Genomic DNA, 20897 nt, shown 5'->3' with positions numbered 1-20897 from the left:
GCTTTTACTCAAAAGCATTCCAAAATCCGTCGCAACCCTAGCCTCAAGAGTATCACATCAGCACTATCCCTAGAATCAACGACACCTCGGCCTTAATGCTATTGCTCAAAGGAATCTGGGGTGGTGTCCACTCTCAGCCCTGCCACTTGATCCAACAATCGGGGTGGTGTCCACTCTCAGCCCCGCCACTTGAGTCTCGTAGGGTGAAGTTCGTCTCAGCCCCGTCCCAAGTGGGTCACATAGCATTAACCCTTGGCACGCATTCCGAGTGCTGACACTCGAGAGCTACGTCACAGATTAACAACCCACGTCCCACATGGACAACACAACATGCCAATGCCGAAAAATCATAAAATCAACATCTCAATGTATGCAATTTATCGTATGAAATTCAATGCATGTGTAAATAACCATTTGGACAGACCATCATAGTAAACCAAGCCATAGGGATGAACACTTGCAATAAACCATTCACGTGCCACTATAAGTCTTTTCGGGTAGAACCACTCACCTTTAGGCGCAATTCGAATTTCTTCTTGAAAAGCGCGGTATGCCTCGATTTGCGTGCCCACCTTGAACTTCACACGAGTCACTTCGTCTCAATCCTCAAGGCTCCCTAATCATCATATTTATCCAACAATTATAATTTTTCCTTAATTTTCTCATATTTCCTATTTTTTCTCCTATTTTTCTTCTCTAATAATCCAAAATAAATATCTACACAACTATTTTCTCAAATATTTTTACATAATAATTCATAAAATAATTTTCCAAGAATTTTGGAAAAAAATCGAAAATTACCTATGTGGCACGCGCCCCCACGTGCCAAGGCGCGTTGCTGCGAGTGAGGTCAGCGCGTGTACTGCACGCGCATTGTCTTCTCCGGCGAGCTGGTCGTCGGCGGTTGCTCTGATGCCCCCGAAATCGGTACCGTCCGAAAGCCCTTGAAGAGTCGATCCCAACCCCACCGGTTTCAAGCTGAAAGGCCACCGGGAAGCCCACCAACCGGCCGATTACAGGCGGCGATAGCGCGGTCCGCCTCGCTTTTCCGGCCACCTTTGAAACTCCCTCAAACCAACTCGAAAACCTCCGAAAATCTCCAGAAATGATCCTCTTCCCTCAAGGATCAAAAGCCCCTTATTGGTTTCCCTCGATTCGCCCTCAAACCCGAGCCATTTGGTGCTTCAAAATTGGCCGAAACCCTTGGCTATTTATAGGCAAAAATCGACCCCCATGTGGCCGTTTTCCGGCCAAAAGTTTTTCCCCACGCCTCCTAGACCACCCTAGGCCATTCCCTGACGGTCCTAGGCTGCCAAATGGCCGGATTTTCCGGCCACAAATTTCGGCCAAATCTGCCATCTCTGAGCAATTTTTTTGAAAATTGCAGTTTGGCCCCTTGAAATTTTTCTTTTGCATTTTGGCCCTTAACCTCAAGCCCCTGACCTTTCTAGCACCATCACTAGGGCCTTCAAGACTAGTACTTCTCATTTCTCCCTTGAAACTCCCAAAAAATTACCGTTTTGACCTCCCTCGGGCAATTTCAAAAAATTACACTTAGGCCCGATTGATCGTTTTGACCTCAAATCCACTCGATTCAACCTGAAACTACTTAAGAGTTGTTCTATACATCGAATACTAGTCCTTGACACTCTCTGTTGATTTTTTGGACATCGTTTATAACAATTCGGTAATACGACCTAATTGGCAGCTGTATTTTCGTTGTACCGAAAACTGTTTCCGATCTCATTTCTTTTATCACTAAAAATCATAATTTAAATCACTTGTCGATACTATATCATTTTCCCTGGCTATCTAGGGTCCGGGGTACTCCCTCTGACTAATTCAGTCGTCCAAAGCTGCGTTAGTGTACCCTATAGTCCTATTTTTTCCAAAATTCCATTTATGCCCTTTATCGAATATCATTTTTATCCTCAAATTATTCCTGGGTATTACATAAGGAATTTTATTATTTACACTTAGGCTCTCAAAGGCCTTAAATTAATACCATCAAGCCTCAAAACTCTTGATTTCTCTAAAATTAATAATCGATATTTACTCAATAAAGGTCAATTTTGTCCCTGAGCCTACACAAGACCTTTTCTCCACTTAAAAACACCTCAGGGTTGCCTCATTTGCAAAACTGAACTACCCCTAGGGTCTCATCAGCTTCCCAGAAGTCATTTTCAACCATTCGATTTTTCAGCCTGAATCGAAGATGTACCGAAAAGTTTCTCGATTCTGATTTCTTTTAATACCATAAATCATATCTTGGGATACTCATCAGTACCACATCATTTTCCTTAGACATCTATATTCCAGGGCATTCCCTGCAGTCGATTTGGTATCTCATAACTATAAGAAATTATATTTAAATCCTTAATCTTTTGATAATTTCACCTCTGACCCAAGTTAAAATTACTATTGAGTCCTTTTGAAAGTCTAGGATATTACATATATTACTTATAGAATATTGTTCACAATTAGAAAGAATTTTTTCAAAATTGAAGTTAATAAAATCATATTTGAGGTTAACTATGTCACAAGAAAGATTAAATGAATTATCTATATTATTTATTGAACATGATTTATTAGATAAACTTGACTATCGATATTTAATAAAAAATTTTGCATCTCAAAAGACAAAAAAATTAATTTTACATAAAGTTGAACATAGGTTAGCACATATTTGTGGAATTAAAATTTGTTCATTATTGGTGAATTTTATATTTTTAATGCTATTAGTTTAATATTTTGTTTTGTTTTATTTTTTTCTATAGGAAAATCATGAATATACAATTTTTTGCTCGACTTACAATTGACTTTCTTAGAATTTTAAGAAAATTTAGTTTAGTTTTTAATTTATTGTAGTAGGTTGTTTGGTTTTTTTTTTTTTTTCTATCTCTAAGACATTATATTTTAATTGAAAATTCACTATCGTTAAGAAATTATTGTATTTTATAGTAGATTAAACTTGATTTTTTTTAATTTAATGAAATGATAAAATTTTCTCATAAAAATGTGTATTATTTATTTTATTATAAAAAAAATTAATACTCTTGAAAAGGTCTCGTCAAATTTGTTCATCTAAGGCCCCTAAATTCATTGAGTTGACTTTGAACGATAGATCTAATGGTTGGCAAACGACAAATGAGAATAAGCGATGCGTTAATGGAAACAACGAAATTGAAGACGAGGATAGCAAAAATTGGTGATATTTATTTCATAGAATGTAATATGTTAGTTGACTTTGAACGATAGATCTAATGGTTGGCAAACGACAAATGAGAATAAGCGATGCGTTAATGGAAACAACGAAATTGAAGACGAGGATAGCAAAAATTGGTGATATTTATTTCATAGAATGTAATATATGGACATACATATTGAAGGGAAATGTTGTATGATACAAGTTTTACAAATAATTTTTATAAATTGAAGTAATACACATAAAATTATAAGAATTTTCTTTACATTTGTAATAATTTTATTTAAGATTAATAACAATTTATAATAATAAATAATTTTATTATTAATTTTAAATAAATTTACTATAAACTCAGATAAAATTATTATAAATTTAGACAAATTCTTGTTATGAGCAAAAATGTACCATAAATACTCAACCTAAAATAATTTTATTTAAAAAAAATAATATATATATTTTTGCAATTTTACTACCCGTCCTATTCTAATATAAGAGACAAATGGAGCCAAGAACTCATTATTCATTTATTTTGTCCTACCTTTTCAACAATGATAACTTTAACTATTAAATAGTAGTTGTATATTTCAGGATTAATTACAAAAAAAACTTACATTTTATTATATTTTTAATTATGTACCAAATTTTTAATTTTTTCAATATTAGGTTTAGACTTTCAATTTGTATTAAATATGTATTGTCATAAGATTATTATTATTATTATTAAAAGAAACTGTTAATTTTTTATATGTCATTTTTAATTAAATAACGTAGTTTTAATAAAATTAACTGTGTGAATAAGGTAACATGAAATGTCAATAAGTATGTGAACAAGTTGACTTCTTCAAAACCACTTATTTGCTTAAATATGATGGATGAAATTAAATATTTAATTGATGCTAATTAAGAATTTAATATATTTAATAATGTGAATGTACATAACATTCAAAATTGTTAATTTTTTAATGAGAAATAGATGACGACCCACATTTTGAAATAAATTAAAAGTTTAGTTCTGATATTGAAAAAAATTAAAAGTTTAGTTCTATTATTGAAAAAAATTAAAAGTTTAATATATAATTAAAAATTAAAGAATTAATATTTTTGGTAATTAATCTTATTTTTTACATGGACTTTTAACAATAAAAAAAGAGAAATGAAAATGTTATTAATCTTATAAACTTTTGATTTTAAAGAAAAAATGAACACCAAATAAAAAAGAAAAAAAATTAAAACTGAAAATAGAAAACAGTCAAAACACACTTATCAATTGGTTTTGGTAATTTTCAGTAATAAAGGGCGAAACAATAATTTCATCCCGTGAAATTGAACGCCGCTGCCAGATCGCCAAAATCCACAGAAGAGAGTATATATGTAAGCAGTTACATATAGAGAGAGAAACAGATTGATCGAGAAAGAGTGTGAGAGCACCACAGAGCAAGAAGAAGGCGACGATGGACATCGAAGTACGGCCGGATCTGATCCAGCAAGTCCAGTTCCGGCTCCGAAACGACGCCGGACTCTCCTCCTACAACCCGGACGATCCGACTCTCCCGCACCTTCCTTCGCTCCGCGAATCGGTCGCTGGATTCGACCCGTCGCCTCTGTACCGCCGATGCAAGAACTGCCAAGGCCGGCTTCTCAGGGGCCTCTAGTCGGCCGTCTGCGTGTTCTGTGGCTGGCGCCAGCCCAAGGACGTCGCTCCTGACCCGATCAGGTTCAAATCCACCGCCGGATATAAATGGTTGCTGCAGTCTTTGGACTTGGATGGATCGGTTAGTGTGTTTTTTTTTTCCTCTCTAATATGATATGTTATTTCAATTGCGCATAAAATGTGATTATTATGCACATGGCCTTTCGCTTCCTGTTACGCTGGGGATACATTCACTTCGATTCAGTTGGTTAATGTAATGGAATCCTTTAATTTCGTGTTGAGTTGTGACGAGCGTGATGAAATGATTTATTAATTTCCCGAAGTTGGATTAGGTTACGTTTCCGGAGAGAGCGAATTTAAATTTTGACAAGAATTAGCTATGTCGTGGTTATTTTAATTGCTTCATTCTAAATTCCAACAGCTTTGTTGTCCCATTTTCAAATGAATGAACTCAGAGTGCGTCAGTTCGTAAGGATGATTGATTATGCTAAGTAAACTTATCACTGCGTATATTGGAAATTTGCTGGTTTTATGGTTCTGAGTATGTATCTTGTTTGTTTTTGACCAGTGCTATATAACATTTCATTCAATGGGAAGATCTGGAGTTTTAGGGTTCTCTCCAAGCTGTAAATATAATGAGAAAAACCAAAATCTGAAGAATTATTGATATAGGACATATCTGGTATTATAAGAATACCGACTGATTGGATGCTTATTTAGGGCTAGAAGGCTAGGAAAAATTGTTGAAGAGGCTAAGATTTATATGTAATGGGTTGGGGGGCAATCCAATTTAGAGGCAGAAGAAGGCCGCACAGATGAATTTTGGGGTCTGAAAAGCATGGAAATAGCATTACGGAAATAATAATTTGAAATTGACTGTTAGGATAGAGAGGAAGAAATGGCTTCTAGTTATCAAAGGAAAATTATGACTACATTTTCCTTTTTCTTTCATTTGTTTCCTTGATGGTGAAGTGGGGGGTTTGTTCTATTAGAAGGGGCTCCTAGATGTGCAGTGCAATTCCTGTGTTTTAGACTTGGAGGTAGGCCAACCTTATGTTCTCTCGTTTTTATTTTTCAAATCCTTGTATGAGTTCTGTTATTGATTAGGGATTTTTGTTGAAACAGGACATTGTAGGACCTTCCATTGAAGAAAATGAACTAAACAGGGGGCAGCATACATCAAAAGATGAAATTTCATTATCTAATCTCTTAAATCTAGAAATAAAATGGCCAACTGAGACAGAAGAATCAGAGCATAGTCTTGGAAGCAATTTATCCACACACAGCAAAAGTTCTTTGAACTTGGCTGGAACTGATTTGGACAACTTTTTTCCCAGTTTAAAGAGGGACATGGTTTCTAATTCATCGGAAGGACAACATGCAATTGACAGGCTGAGTAATAATGTGGAAATAAAAGCATTTCCCAGGCAGGAAAATCTTAGCTCATTTCAGAACGTTCAGCATTCTGTAACAGCGTCCAGCTCTTCTGAAGTAAAAGACAATGATGGTTTTTCTGGTTGGAAGGCAGATTTTCAGTATACTGATTCTGGAAATCAGCATGAAGCTTCAGGATCATTTGATGCTTTTTTAGGTTCTACGGTTGACCTGTATGCACACATGGATTCAGTTTTTGGACCTGGAAAAAACTTGGAAGATGAAAGACTGAAGGATGCTTCAACACTTTTGGCTTCAACTACTAATGACTGGAGTGAAGATGACCTTTGGAATAACTCAAACTTCTCGGCATCTAACCTGACTGGACATGTTGAGGCAACCATCAAGAGTAAGGATGGGATAGCAGCAGATAAATTAGACACTCCTTCAAGTGTTGATTGGTTTCCGGATGATCAATGGCAAACCAACAGCATGACTCCTCTTGACAACAAGACAAGCAAAGAAGATGATTCGTTTGATGTGTAGAATGATTTTGCAAGTTCTACTAGGACACAAGGTGCTTCAACAAATTCGTTGACACAAAGTACTTATCAGCATGCTTCGATTAGATGGTTTGGGATCAGAACAGTTGACCTCGTCCCCAGAGCCACTCTATGGGTTCACGGGAGACGGAGTGATCCCTGCCGGTCGGATCAGCTTTCCCTTCACCATCGGGGACGCGAATCGCCAGGCCACCGCCTAGGCAGAGTTCCTGATCATAGACTGCCCCTCAACGTACAACGTCGTGCTTGAAAGGTCGGCAATGAACGACCTAGATCTAGTCACTTCAACCAGGTCGCTTATAGTGAAATTCCTGACGCCCAACAAAGTAGGATGTGTACGAGGGGAACAGCACCTCGCGAGACGTTATGAGGACGCCCTGAAAATGGGAGCAAAAGGAAAGAAAGTAAATATCATCGCAAAAGACGGCCCGCGACCAACCAGCCAGTGGGAGGCTAATCACAACCTGGATCCTCGCGAGGTTGACTGCGACAAACCCACCAGTCCCATGGAAGAGCTCGAAAATATCTCGGTCAGCGAGGTGGGCGAAGAAAGGCATCTCAAGCTAGGAAAGAATCTAGCCCTTGAGGTAAAATCCCAACTTGCAAATTTCCTTAAAGCTAACATTGACGTATTCGCATGGAACCACGAGGATATGGTGGGAATCGCCCTAGAAGTCATGTTGCACAGGCTCAACTTAGATCCTAGCTGCAGGCCAGTGCGCCAGAAGAGGAAGCCAATGACCCCAGAACGTTATGCCGCTCTTAAAGAAGAAGTGGACAAATTCTTGGCAAACAAATTCATCAAGGAGGCCTACTATCCGGTCTGGGTGGCCAACCCAGTCCTGGTAAAAAAGAAAAATGGGAAGTGGAGAACCTGCATCGACTTCACCGACCTGAACAAGGCCTGTCCTAAGGACAACTTTCCTCTCCCCAGAATCGATCAGCTCGTAGATGCAACGGCTGGTCACCAGCTCCTTAGTTTCATGGACGCCTATTCGGGATACAACCAGATCCCCATGAACCCCGCCGATCAAGAGCACACCTCGTTCATTACAGACCAGGGGCTTTATTGTTATAAGGTCATGCCTTTTGAATTGAAGAACGCTGGCGCGACCTACCAAAGGTTGGTCAATACAATGTTCGAGACACTAATCGAAAGAACCATGGAAGTATACGTTGATGACATGCTGGTAAAATTCGAGCAAGTAACGAACCACGTTTTCGATCTGGGAGAAATGTTTGGAGTCCTCAGAAGCTATCAGATGAAGGAGCTATCAGATGAAGCTCAACCCGCTCAAGTGCGCCTTTGGGGTAGCCTCCGGGAATTTCTTGGGTTCATGGTAAACAACAGAGACATTGAAAACAATCCAGACAAAATTAAGGCTTTACTTGACATGAGGTCGCCCTTAAGGAAGAAGGAGGTACAAAGCCTCAATGGGAAGGTCGCGGCATTGAGCCGTTTCATTTCAAAAGCAACTGATAAGTGTGCCCCGTTCTTCGAGCTTCTAAGGAAGGAGAAAGACTTTAGATGGACAGAAGAATGCAAGTTCGCATTCCAGCAACTAAAGGAATACATGGGACGGGCCCCACTACTCGTCAAACCTAAGGAAGGAGAGAGGTTGACCTTGTACTTGAGAGTATCCCAACAGGCTCTCAGTGCGGCCCTCGTCCGGGGGGAAGAGGGGGTGCAACACCCCATTTATTACATCTCCAAAAGCCTAATTGATGCAGAAACAAGGTACGCCCCAATCGAAAAATTGGCTTACTGTCTAATAATGGCATCAAGAAAGCTGCGACCTTATTTTCAAGCTCACGAGATCGAAGTCCTGACCAAATACCCGCTGAAGCAAATCTTACAGAAGCCAGACACCTCAGGTCGCTTATTAAAATGGTCTATCGAGCTCGCTCAGTTCGACATAAAGTACAAACCAAGGACGGGGATAAAGGGTCAAGCTTTGGCAGACTTCATTGCCGAGTTCACTGGGCCAGTTGACGAGGAAACGGAGAACTTAAAAGGACCGTCCTGGGAACTATACGTCGATGGGTTATCAAGTGAACAAGGAGCGGGAGCCGGGGTTATGCTAATAAGTCCCGAAGGTCACAAAATCCTCTGGGCCCTGAGGTTCGATTTTTTGGCCACCAATAATGAATCCGAGTATGAAGCCTTATTAGCAGGACTCCGCCTGGCAAAAGAGATACGAGCTGAATTTTTGCAGATCTTCAGTGACTCTCAGCTGGTTGTCAACCAAGTACGGGGAGAATACCAGGCCAGAGACACAAAGATGGTGGCATACTTGCAGAAGGTACGCGAACTCTTAGCCACTTTCGAAGAATATGAAATGCACCAAATCCCCCATTCCCAGAACTCTCATGCGGACGCATTAACTCGCCTAGTAACTGCCCGGGATGCAGAATTCTTGGGAAACATACCTGTCGATTTTTTGGCAACCCCAAGCACGGAACAACGAGTCGAAATGCTAGTGATCACGGCGCCCCAAAACTCATGGATGACTCCCATTCTAGAATACTTGCAACACGGGAAACTGCCGGAAGATAAGTTGGAAGCACGTCGTATGCGAGCTCAAGCAGCTCGATATTGCATCTACGATGATAGACTGTACAGGAGAGGGTTCTCAACCCCGCTCCTGAGGTGCATCGACGGCACCGACTGCCAGACTGTGTTAGAAGAAATTCATGCGGGCCACTACAGTAATCATGCAGGGGCACTTTCGCTGGCACAAAAGGCCCTCCGACAAGGGTTTTATTGGCCCACAGTAAAGCAAGATGCCATAGAAACGGTCAAGAAATGTGAGAAGTGTCAAAGGTTCGCCAAGGTTCCACGAGCTCCACCAGCTTACCTGCAGCAGATGAGCAGCCCTTGGCCCTTTGCCATTTGGGGGATGGATCTAATCGGACCACTCCCTACGGCTCGCGGAGGGTGCAAGCATGCCATAGTGGCGGTTGACTACTTCACCAAATGGGCAGAGGCCAAAGAACTCGCACAGATCACCAGTGCGAAGGTAGAAGCATTTACCTAGGATAACATAATCTGTAGGTTCGGAGTGCCGCATCAAATAATAACGGACAATGGAACCCAATTCACCAGCGAGCAATTCGTCCAATTCTGCGAGTCAATGGGGATTCGAAAGAGTTTTATCGCCGTTGATCACCCCCAGGCCAATGGGCAGGTTGAAGCTGTCAACAAAATAATCAAGCAGACCCTGAAAACAAAGCTTGAAGTTAGAAATAGGGCTTGGGTGGATGAACTGCAAACAGTGCTATGGGCCTATCGAACAACAGCTCGAAGCAGCACTGGAGAAATCCCATTCTCATTGGCGTATGGGTCAGAGGCTATGATCCCCGCTGAGAATGAAGTGGCCAGCCACTAGAGGGCCACCTTCAGCTCAGATCGCAATGACGAGTTGCTGGCAGCTAATTTGGACCTGCTCGAGGAATCGAGAGAAGTAGCTCGCGTAAGGGTCGCCATTTATCAACAAAGGATAGCATGATACTATAACAGGAAGGTCTGAATTCGATGTTGCAACGTCGGAGACCCGGTACTACGTTTAGTACTCCCGGGAGCACGAGCAACAAGCGATGGCACCCTAGCCCCTAACTGGGAAGGTCCATTTGTCGTCAAGGAAAATCTGAATAACGGAGCATATCATCTGGCAAACATGGACGGTTTTCCTCTCCCACGAGCCTGGAATGCGGAACACCTTCGTCCTTATTTCAAATAAATGTAATTGTTCTTGCCTATACTCCGTCTTTTTTATAACTTTCATGATTCTGGTTAGAATTTATGAACTTTCATTGCACTTTATTCTTATTGGTATTCGATTGAATGCCCCCGTAATGAGGAGTCGAGAAACCATGGTTTGCAAGTTGGGGCCTAAGCAACCTAGCCACGATGCTACGGTCTACGACTTAACTAAGCATTCACCTTGGTCCCTCCCTCAGGTCGTGGTTTGCGAGCTGAAGAACCATTCATCTTGACTTAATATCATGGTTTGGAACCTATTGAGCAACCACTTCCACAAGTAACTCCGAACTCGGGTTCGCTAGCCGAGGTCCTTTTATCTTGGCTTAAAGCCATGGTCTGCAACCTACCTGGGTATTCCCCCTCGGTTCAAATAAAACTTGTAAAAGCCGCTAGGTGTTAGCTGAGGCCGTAACGCGACTACCTGGACACATATTCGCGGCCATGCAAGTCAACGAAATAACAAACCATGATGTGTTAGCTGGGGTCGCTCTATGACCCGCTTGAACATATATCTTGGTAGTACAAGTTGAGTTTTCACTAGTTGGGGTCCTTCTATCTTGGCTTAAAGCCATGGTCGGCGATCTACCTGAGTGTTCACTCCCAATTTGTTGAAACTTATTAAAAGCCTCGATATGCCAGTCGAGGTCACGACACAATCTCATATCCTAGCAAATTTTGCATATTCAACCGTGTCAGCTGAATATAATATCTGAGATCGCGAGTCAATCTGCCTTTACATACGTCTCGGCAAGATTCTCATTATTTTGTCAAAACATGCTGGATAGGGGTTTCTTGGAAAACGCCTAAGTATAAGTATTCGCGTTGGTTATTACAACTATCATCGACGAGCTGGTTTGAGCATATTAGTCTACGTACCGGGAATACTCTGGATTTATCTAGACCTATTGTCAAACGATTCGTTCTCAAGATTATATTCATGAAGACTTCCTCTGAGACAATTTTTTAAGTTAAGGTATCCGGAAGTTCGTTGAAGTTGTTTTCAAAAAAAAAAAAATATCGTGAAGATTGGTTAAAAAATTATTATGCCAGTACTTCGTTAGAATTTAAGTTTGATTAGTTTGAGTTCACAAAGAAATCTGAGGCAACGTGCACAAAGTACAGAAAATGCTTATTTCAATTAGATGAAGCTCACATTACAATATATATATATATATATACACATGAGGGAGTCCTAGCTAGGAGGGGCGGTTGGTTCTGTAGGATCAACCTCGATAGGGTGAGCTACAGTAGATAGAGTCGGCTGAAGATCGACCTCGACAGCCCTGGCTGGACAAACCTCGGCAACCCCTACAGGAGGCTCCCTGGCAGTCTCACCAGGCTGAGCCTCGACAGCCCCGGATGGCTCGGCCTCAACCTGAGGAGCTTGCGTTGCGACCACAGACGAAGCAAGGGGAGTGGCATCGTCGGCGTCCTCGGCAGCATACCGAGCCACCTCCTCGACGACCTGCGCACTAAAGAAGGAGAAATCCATCTCAGGATGGTTCACCCAAAGGGTGTACAGGAATGCCGAGCAGGTGTCGGATTTGGTCTCCCGGCGTGCAGCGTCCATCCGCGCTCCGACCTCCGCCTTTATGTCATCAATGGTCCTCTTGGCGAGCTCCTCACATCTGGCAGGACGATCATCTGCCCGTGTCCGCTCCTCCTTTGCCGCCCTAAGCTCCGCCTCGGTTGATTTGAGTCGCTCCTCAACCCTCTGCAACTCCCCCTTCGCTCTATTTAGCTCGCCGGTGAGCCTGGAGTTGGCAAGCTCCCACATGTTCTTCGACCTACGAAGCTCCTCGTCGAGATCTTTATTTTTCTGGACCTTCATCCTCAGATGCGTCAAGGAACCCTCCACCTTCTTTTGGGTGGCAAGGAGCTCGACCTGGAGATCTTTCTTCTCGTCCGAGAGCTTCGTTATTTCAGCCTTTTGGGCATTCTTCTCGTCCTCAAGCTTCACTATTTTGGCCTGACGGGACATGCTCACCGACTGAAGCTGCTCCTCAAAATCTTTGTACTGAACTCGGAGCTTCACGGCAGTAAGAGAAGTCTGCAAAAGAAGAAATGTTAGCTCATTAAAGAGTAGGCTAAGGAACCAAGGTATAAAGAATTACCACTTACCACCAGGCTGTGACGGGTCACGAAATCACAGAAAGGGATCCCCTTTAACTTCGGGTCGTCGAGGGGCTTCGAGTTCGCACCCAGGAAGTCGAGCACGGAATCCAGGAGGGGACTAACAAAGACCCCTCCTGGCAGGGCCTCCAGGGCCAGCTCCTTCTCATGGACCCTAGCCCGTTTGGCCCTGATGTCCTCCCCCTGTTGCGGCTGGTCCGACCTCCTTTTAGAGCTGGCGGCAGGGGCGTCTCGAACCTCCGCTGCGACCTCCTTCCCACGGGCCCCACTCGAACCGTGGTCTCGAGAGGAAGGGGCCCGATGCCCTGGCTGCTGATTAGTCTGCTTTGGCTGTTGGGGTTGACGGGGCAGAGTTCTTTGCCGCTGCTCCTGCTGCCCCCCCCGCGGCTGTTGAGTCTGCTGTTGCTGAGGGCGTGATTGCAGCTGCGGCAGCTCCGACCTGCCACCCTGTGAGCTAGAGCTCGGGGTTGTGGACGAGGTAGTGCCCGACCTCGCCCTAGGACGCTTCGGCTGGAGGAGCTCGAGATCAACCATGCTTTTGTCTTGGTCGGCTTCCTCTCTTGAACTGCTCGGTTTGGGGACTCGGAAGACGGAAGGGAGAATCTCCGTGCCCAAGTCCCTGAAGTGATCTCCCTCGATAGTCTCAGTGCCAAGAGGAGGGGCAAGCTCGTATTCGCGAAGTAGCTCGTTCGAAAGCTCAAGAATTTCCGAACTCGACCCCGCAGCCACAAGCTTGCCAAGGACGTCAGTCTCCTCAGCCGATAAAGTCGATTTCTTCCCCTCAAAATCTGCATCAAAGCATGAGCAAGTTAAAACAAGTACTCAAGAAAGAAAGGAAAGATTCATGCGAGCTGATATTCTCTTACCAGGGGCCAGTGCGAAACCATAATTCCTAAGTAGGGAAAGCGAAGGGCAAGACACGAAGAATCAACTGGACTTGTAATCGCCCATGTTGGACTTCCCCTTCACTTTACCCTGAGGAAGGACAGCCTTGTACGAAGAAGGACGAGCTGCCAGGTAATACAGCCCGTCCTTGGCATTTTTGAAAGAAAATAAAAATCTTATCAGTTTTGACGAAGGGGGAGGAAGATTATTTGTAAGGAATAAGACGGCTAAAGAAGTGAGTTGGGCATACGAGTTCGGTGTTAGTTGAAAGGGGGCGAGCTTGACGTCGTTCAAAAGGGCAATAAGGTACGGAGCTACTGAGAACTTAAAGCCAGACTCGAGGTGCTGAGGGCTAACGGCTACGAAATTGGCTGGCGGGTAGGCTGCGTGGGAGCTCGAAGCAGGGATGTATATTCGGCAGCTCCTGGGGAGACGAAACTCCCGAGCACAAGCCATCACCTCGTGAGGTTTGGCCTTGGATGAGAATCTCTTGAAGACCGCGCGACCAGCGCTCCCTCTAGTGAGCTGATCTTGAACCTCCAGCTCGGCTTCCGAAGAGGTCAGGACGACGACCTCCCCGGACCTTGAGCTCACACCCTCTAAGTTTTGGCCCTCCATGATGAGATAATCTTCAGAGTTCGAAGTGTCGTTTTCTCCTATGATATAGTTGCAGCGCTTTTGACCTGAATTCCCATGGTATTGGTTAGACATCTACGAAGAAAAAGAAAGAACAGTTAGGTTGCAAGTTGCGAACCAGACCTCAAGAATCTAGGAAAAACCCTAAAAACATCCCCTAGATCTTCCAGGTCGAGCGCTTTGCAAAGGGGTACTGCCTAGGGCGGGGGGGGGGGGGGGGGCTACAGCCACAAGCCCGGTATTCCATGAAAAGCTAATCCTAAGGTCATTGTGCCTAAAGGCCCAGCAAACGCCAAACTAAATCGTGTTGTTTCTCCAAAAATGAGGACGATATCGATCGATGAAGCTAGAGAAACCACCGGCGGCTAACCAACGGTGGACGGCCTCACAAAAAGAAAAAGAAAGTCACGACAAACTTACCAAACAGCTACGCCTAACGTCTGAAAGGAGGCTCGTACCAAGCACCGGACGAGAATGGTGGACGTCTGAAAGCACGACGGTAATGGAGGCCTCAAGAGAAGAAGGAGAAAGTAGGAAGGCAGAAGTCTGAGAGAATTTCAAAATAGCATGAAAGAAGAAACGAGGGGACATTCCCCATTATTTATACTGATGGCCTGGTCCATCCCAACCGTCGGATCAAAAGACGACTTATCACATGCTCCACATCCAGCGGTCGCACGACAGCTTGTGGGTCCCACAGGCGTAATCATGCGCAGAAATGGGAGGGAGTACGCATTAAATGCGCTGCCGACAAAGCATGCTGCGTGGAACGACGAGACTTAAAGTAATTGGGCAGAAGTCGGAGGGATGGAAGAATAGCTGGCACGCGTCAGTTCCCGGCACGAAGATCGCGCCACGAATTGGGGGGCTTATGTTATATGTATTTCCCGCATCACCCTGCATGGGCCAGACTCGGTGCAATGGACCGGCCCAATCACTCAAGACCAAGAAGGCCCAGACGACCTCGTTAAGGAAAGTCTAGACTCTACTGAAAATCCGAAACTTGTAAAGTGAGCATCTGGCGAGCTCCCGATAAGCTCCCAACAATCGACTAACGAGCTTCCAGGAATATCCTCCAGATCGCTGGACCATCCAGGTCGCTGGCTTAAAACCTCCAGCTCGCATGAGTGACAAAGCTGCTGAGAAGACAGAGGTAGGGTCTGTTCATTTTATCTGTAACAGCCCATGCCCCTCGTAATGAGGATTCCATTCCCAGTCTTGTGAAGGCGATAAATGCTGTTTGTCCCCCATTACACAATCACTGTATTTTTATATGTTATCTGAATTGTAAAAGCCCCTCAATATAAATAAGAGTTGAAGATATCATGAGGGGTGGGGATAGAAAGAATAATCAGATACTGCCATTCTGAGAGAATAATCAGAGTGCGGTCGTGGACTAGGCATCGTTCTGGCCGAACCAAGTAAAAATTCTGGTGTTGACTCACGTTTGGAATTTTGGTTTCCTTTTCTTCTTCTTGATATTCACGACGGTCTAAAATGAATCATGGTCGACTGAAATTGAACGTCGACAAAAATCAAATAAAAAAGAAAAAATTTAAAACTGAAAATAGAAAACAGTCAAAACACACTTATCAATTGGTTTTGGTAATTTTCAGTAATAAAGGGCGAAACAATAATTTCATCCCGTGAAATTGAACGCCGCTGCCAGATCGCCAAAATCCACAGAAATATATGTAAGCAGATAGATATAGAGAGAGAAACAGATTGATCTAGAAAGAGTGTGAGAGCACCACAGAGCAAGAAGAAGGCGACGATGGACATCGAAGTACGGCCGGATCTGATCCGGCAAGTCCAGCTCCGGCTCCGAAACGACGCCGGACTCTCCTCCTACAACCCGGACGATCCGACTCTCCCGCACCTTCCTTCGCTCCGCGAATCGGTCGCTGGATTCGACCCGTCGCCTCTGTACCTCCGATGCAAGAACTGCCAAGGCCGGCTTCTCAGGGGCCTCCAGTCGGCCGTCTGCGTGTTCTGTGGCTGGCGCCAGCCCAAGGACGTCGCTCCTGACCCGATCAGGTTCAAATCCACCGCCGGATATAAATTGTTGCTGCAGTCTTTGGACTTGGATGGATCGGTTAGTGTGTTTTTTCTTTCCTCTCTAATCTGATATGTTATTTCAATTGCGCATACAATGTGATTATGCACATGGCCTTTCGCTTCCTGTTACGCTGGGGATACATTCACTTCGATTCAGTTGGTTAATGTAATGGAATCCTTTAATTTCGTGTTGAGTTGTGACGAGCGTGATGAAATGATTTATTAATTTCCCGAAGTTGGATTAGGTTACGTTTCCGGAGAGAGCGAATTTAAATTTTGACAAGAATTAGCTATGTAGTGGTTATTTTAGTTGCTTCATTCTAAATTCCAACAGCTTTGTTGTCCCATTTACAAATGAATGAACTCAGAGTGCGTCAGTTCGTAAGGATGATTGATTATGCTAAGTAAACTTATCACTGCGTATATTGGAAATTTGCTGGTTTTATGGTTCTGAGTATGTATCTTGTTTGTTTTTGACCAGTGCTTTATAACATTTCATTCAATGGGAAGATCTGCAGTTTTAGGGTTCTCTCCAAGCTGTAAATATAATGAGAAAAACCAAAATCTGAAGAATTATTGATATAGGACATATCTGGTATTATAAGAATACCAACTGATTGGATGCTTATTTAGGGCTAGAAGGCTAGGAAAAATTGTTGAAGAGGCTAAGATTTATGTGTAATGGGTTGGGGGGCAATCCAATTTAGAGGCAGAAGAAGGCTGCACAGATGAATTTTGGGGTCTGAAAAGCATGAAAATAGCATTACGGAAATAATAATTTGAAATTGACTGTTAGGATAGAGAGGAAGAAATGGCTTCTAGTTATCAAAGGAAAATTTTGACTACATTTTCCTTTTTCTGAAAAGCATGAATTTTGGGCTCCTATATGTGCAGTGTAATTCCTGTGTTTTAGACTTGGAGGTAGGCCAACCTTATGTTCTCTCGTTTTTATTTTTCAAATCCTTGTATGAGTTCTGTTATTGATTAGGGATTTTTGTTGAAACAGGACATTGTAGGACCTTCCATTGAAGAAAATGAACTAAACAGGGGTTAGCATACATCAAAAGATGAAATTTCATTATCTAATCTCTTAAATCTAGAAATAAAATGGCCAACTGAGACAGAAGAATCAGAGCATAGTCTTGGAAGCAATTTATCCACACACAGCAAAAGTTCTTTGAACTTGGCTGGAACTGATTTGGACAACTTTTTTCCCAGTTTAAAGAGGGACATGGTTTCTAATTCATCGGAAGGGCAACATGCAATTGACAGGCTGAGTAATAATGTGGAAATAAAAGCATTTCCCAGGCAGGAAATTCTTAGCTCATTTCAGAACGTTCAGCATTCTGTAACAGCGTCCAGCTCTTCTGAAGTAAAAGACAATGATGGTTTTTCTGGTTGGAAGGCAGATTTTCAGTATACTGATTCTGGAAATCAGCATGAAGCTTCAGGATCATTTGATGCTTTTATAGGTCCTACGGTTGACCTGTATGCACACATGGATTCAGTTTTTGGACCTGGAAAAAACTTGGAAGATGAAAGACTGAAGGATACTTCAACACTTTTGGCTTCAGCTACTAATGACTGGAGTGAAGATGACCTTTGGAATAACTCAAACTTCTCGGCATCTAACCTGACTGGACATGTTGAGGCAACCATCAAGAGGAAGAATGGGATAGCAGCAGATAAATTAGACACTCCTTCTTCAAGTGTTGATTGGTTTCCGGATGATCAATGGCAAACCAACAGCATGACTCCTCTTGACAACAAGACAAGCAAAGAAGATGATTCGTTTGATGTGTGGAATGATTTTGCAAGTTCTACTAGGACACAAGGTGCTTCAACAAATTCGTTGACACAAAGTACTTATCAGAATGCTGCTGTTGACGAACAAACATCAAATACAATTCTTCCGGGCTCAACCAACAACTTTCAGGAAATGGATTTTGGTAGTTTTTCACAATCAGATCTCTTTTCTGGATTATCTAACAATCAGCATGATTCTGTAGAAGTGAACAGCATGCAATCAGAAGTCCATGTCTCACGGAGGTATAATCTCTCAGAATGCCTCTTTCCCTCTAAAAGTCTATTCATCAATCATTTTTCCCTAATAATTTGAAAGGAGGTCTTAATGGAGTGGATTATATCGATTAACATATGGTTGAATAGTCTAGGACAAGATTGTTTCCTTTTCATCCATATAGAGGTTTTTCTAATTATATTATGTGAACTTGTTCCAAATAGTCATTCATAGATTTCATCGAACACAGTTTACCATTTATATAAAAGTAAATGAAGTTGCAGTACTGGGATATAGCTTTTATGTGTTCTTATACCAGGGTATTTAAGATGCTTAGATGTGATCCTTGATTACAGGCATGCCAAATGTTTTTATGTAGTCGTTTTTTTTTTGGGACCAATGCAGTCTTTGGGGTTTAGGGTATTTGGATGCTTGAGATATAGTGCCTGCAATTCAATTTTGGTGACCAATTCCCATTATCCACAACTATAAACTGTTGAACTTTTGTTTCTTAAAAGAAGGCAGATCTATCCTTTTTCTTTTTTCCTTTATGGAAAACAATATTTTGCATTGTTTATTTGGACTTCTGATGTGGGGGCTTTAACATATTTTATTGTTTCTTTGCAGTCTCACTCGGTAGTTTAGTCAAGTGTATATTTGGACTCCGCCATGGTGCATCTAATCCATATACCCAGCATAACAATTTATGACTAACTGATTTCTCTTAGTTGGGCATTACGGATTTGTTAAATTGGGTTTAAAGATTTTCTATCTTGTAGTGAACTTAAATACTGTGATTCAAGAGGCTGGTGTTTTTGAAGTTTTCATGTAGAAGTTAACATTGAGGTTGCCCCTTTCTTTATTTAGTGCCTACACTGATTCCTAGAAGGTGTCCACCTCAAGTGTATCTTCAAGATGGTGTACACATTATACTTTACAGCGGAAGAGTGGTGCCCATTCAGTTCCCCTATGCCAGCTTAGAGTATGCCATATTCTACTTGTGCTATCATTAACCCAACAGCCTTAATTCTTGACATTCCAGAACACCATTGGGAAAGAGCAGTATCATTTTTGCATTCATATGGCAACTCAGAGCATACTGCATTCTCCAAGTGCTTGTGTTGGTCAACTCCACAAGCACCGTCAATATTTTGGTGACATTGCTACAAGGACTGGTACTCATTGACCAAAAAAAAAAAAATCATCTCTATATCTTGGTCAGTTTGTATAAGTAGGAGGTTCTCAAAGCCTCCGAGCTTACAATCTTGAGCTTCTCTCAATGAGAGAACAAACTTTTAGGTCCTCATTCTCATAGTTGTCACAATCCCAATCCAGATCACGAGATCATATGATCCCACAAGCCATGACCTTGGAATCGGCCTGGATTGGACAAAAAAATTATCTCCATAGGATCATATTAGGATGTTGATTGTAGGATCTTGATCCTGATATCAATCCAACAGGATCCACGATCCTATCTAAGCCTCATTTTTTGTTGGCCTATTTACTATATATCTATACATATATGTTATATTTTTGGTTGTGAACCTTTTTGCCAAATGGGCCATTACCGGATTAAGAAAATTCAAAAATTGGGGATTTCTTGTCTTCAATCGCAAAATTAAAATCTTTTCTAGATTGCCTTCTGTCAAAGAATAAACAAGGTTCAAGCATCTTTGATAGGGATATTTGAGTTTGATTTTGATTTTAAAAAAGATTTAGATTAGATTTCATCTTGTTTTGTCGTGTTCTGTTAGATATTTGAGTTAGTTTAGGGTTTAGGATAAGATATTGTTCTGTTAGATATGTGATATTTGTTCTCTTATCTTGTTCTGTTAGATATTTGATCTTATTCTAGTTTGTTAGGATTTTCATTTACAAGTCCTATTTAAGAGATTAGTATTATCTTTTAGAGAGATTAATTTGATCTTATCCTAGTTAGTTAGGATTTTCATTTGCAACTTAATGTAACCTTTTTTTTCAGCTTTTGGTGATTAAAAATATGGTTTATTTCTCTCTCTTCTTTTCGTTTTCTTCACGTCTTTCTTCTTCTTCTTCTTCCCTCTATCTCTTTTCTCTTTCCCCTATTTTCTGCAATTTTTTTACTGCTGTCTCGTTTCAATGTTTTTCTTTTTTCTTGTTCTTTGCTGCTGCATCAACAGTCATATTATCTCTTCTTATTTTTCCCCCTTTTGGCTTTATCTTCTCCTTCTACTTAATTCATTATTTTTATTTGTTTTTGTGAAAGATTTTAACTTGATCTGGGTTTCATGAATATTACTTCTCTTTTTTGACACAACTTTAAGCTTATTATCTATTCTGAAGTTCATTTTAAGCTGATTCCACTTAGTGAGATTAAGGCATGGTATATTGTTGCATGGGCTCAATATTATATAAACTTTCTACACTGATACTCCACTTTTGGTAGGATCTTGTGATTTTCGTTCTGATCCTATTATCCAATCCTAAAAAATTCTCTCCACGGATCCTGCATAGGATCCCGATTTTCAGAACATGCTCATTCTGCCCTTCGGTAAAGTCGTGGCTCTCTCTACCACTGATCTCTCTTTCTTTATGGTTATTGGCTAGTGTCTTTTTCTATATCTGGC

At 41.9% G+C, this 20897-nt stretch overlaps 1 protein-coding gene across 1 annotated transcript; it reads left to right on the top strand.

The window, feature by feature from the left end:
- The first annotated feature begins 4656 nt into the window (after positions 1 to 4656).
- LOC127791697 (uncharacterized) lies at positions 4657 to 6776 on the top strand. The gene is made up of 2 exons (XM_052321675.1): positions 4657 to 4782; positions 5982 to 6776. The coding sequence occupies exons 1-2, from the start codon at positions 4657 to 4659 to the stop codon at positions 6774 to 6776; spliced, it is 921 nt and encodes a 306-aa protein (XP_052177635.1).
- The last annotated feature ends 14121 nt before the right edge of the window (positions 6777 to 20897 follow it).

This window comes from Diospyros lotus, chromosome 15 (assembly GCF_014633365.1).
Source record: "Diospyros lotus cultivar Yz01 chromosome 15, ASM1463336v1, whole genome shotgun sequence".
Classification (NCBI taxonomy): Eukaryota; Viridiplantae; Streptophyta; class Magnoliopsida; order Ericales; family Ebenaceae; genus Diospyros; species Diospyros lotus.
Note: the sequence above shows the minus strand (reverse complement) of the source record. Positions and strands in the feature narration are given on the sequence as shown.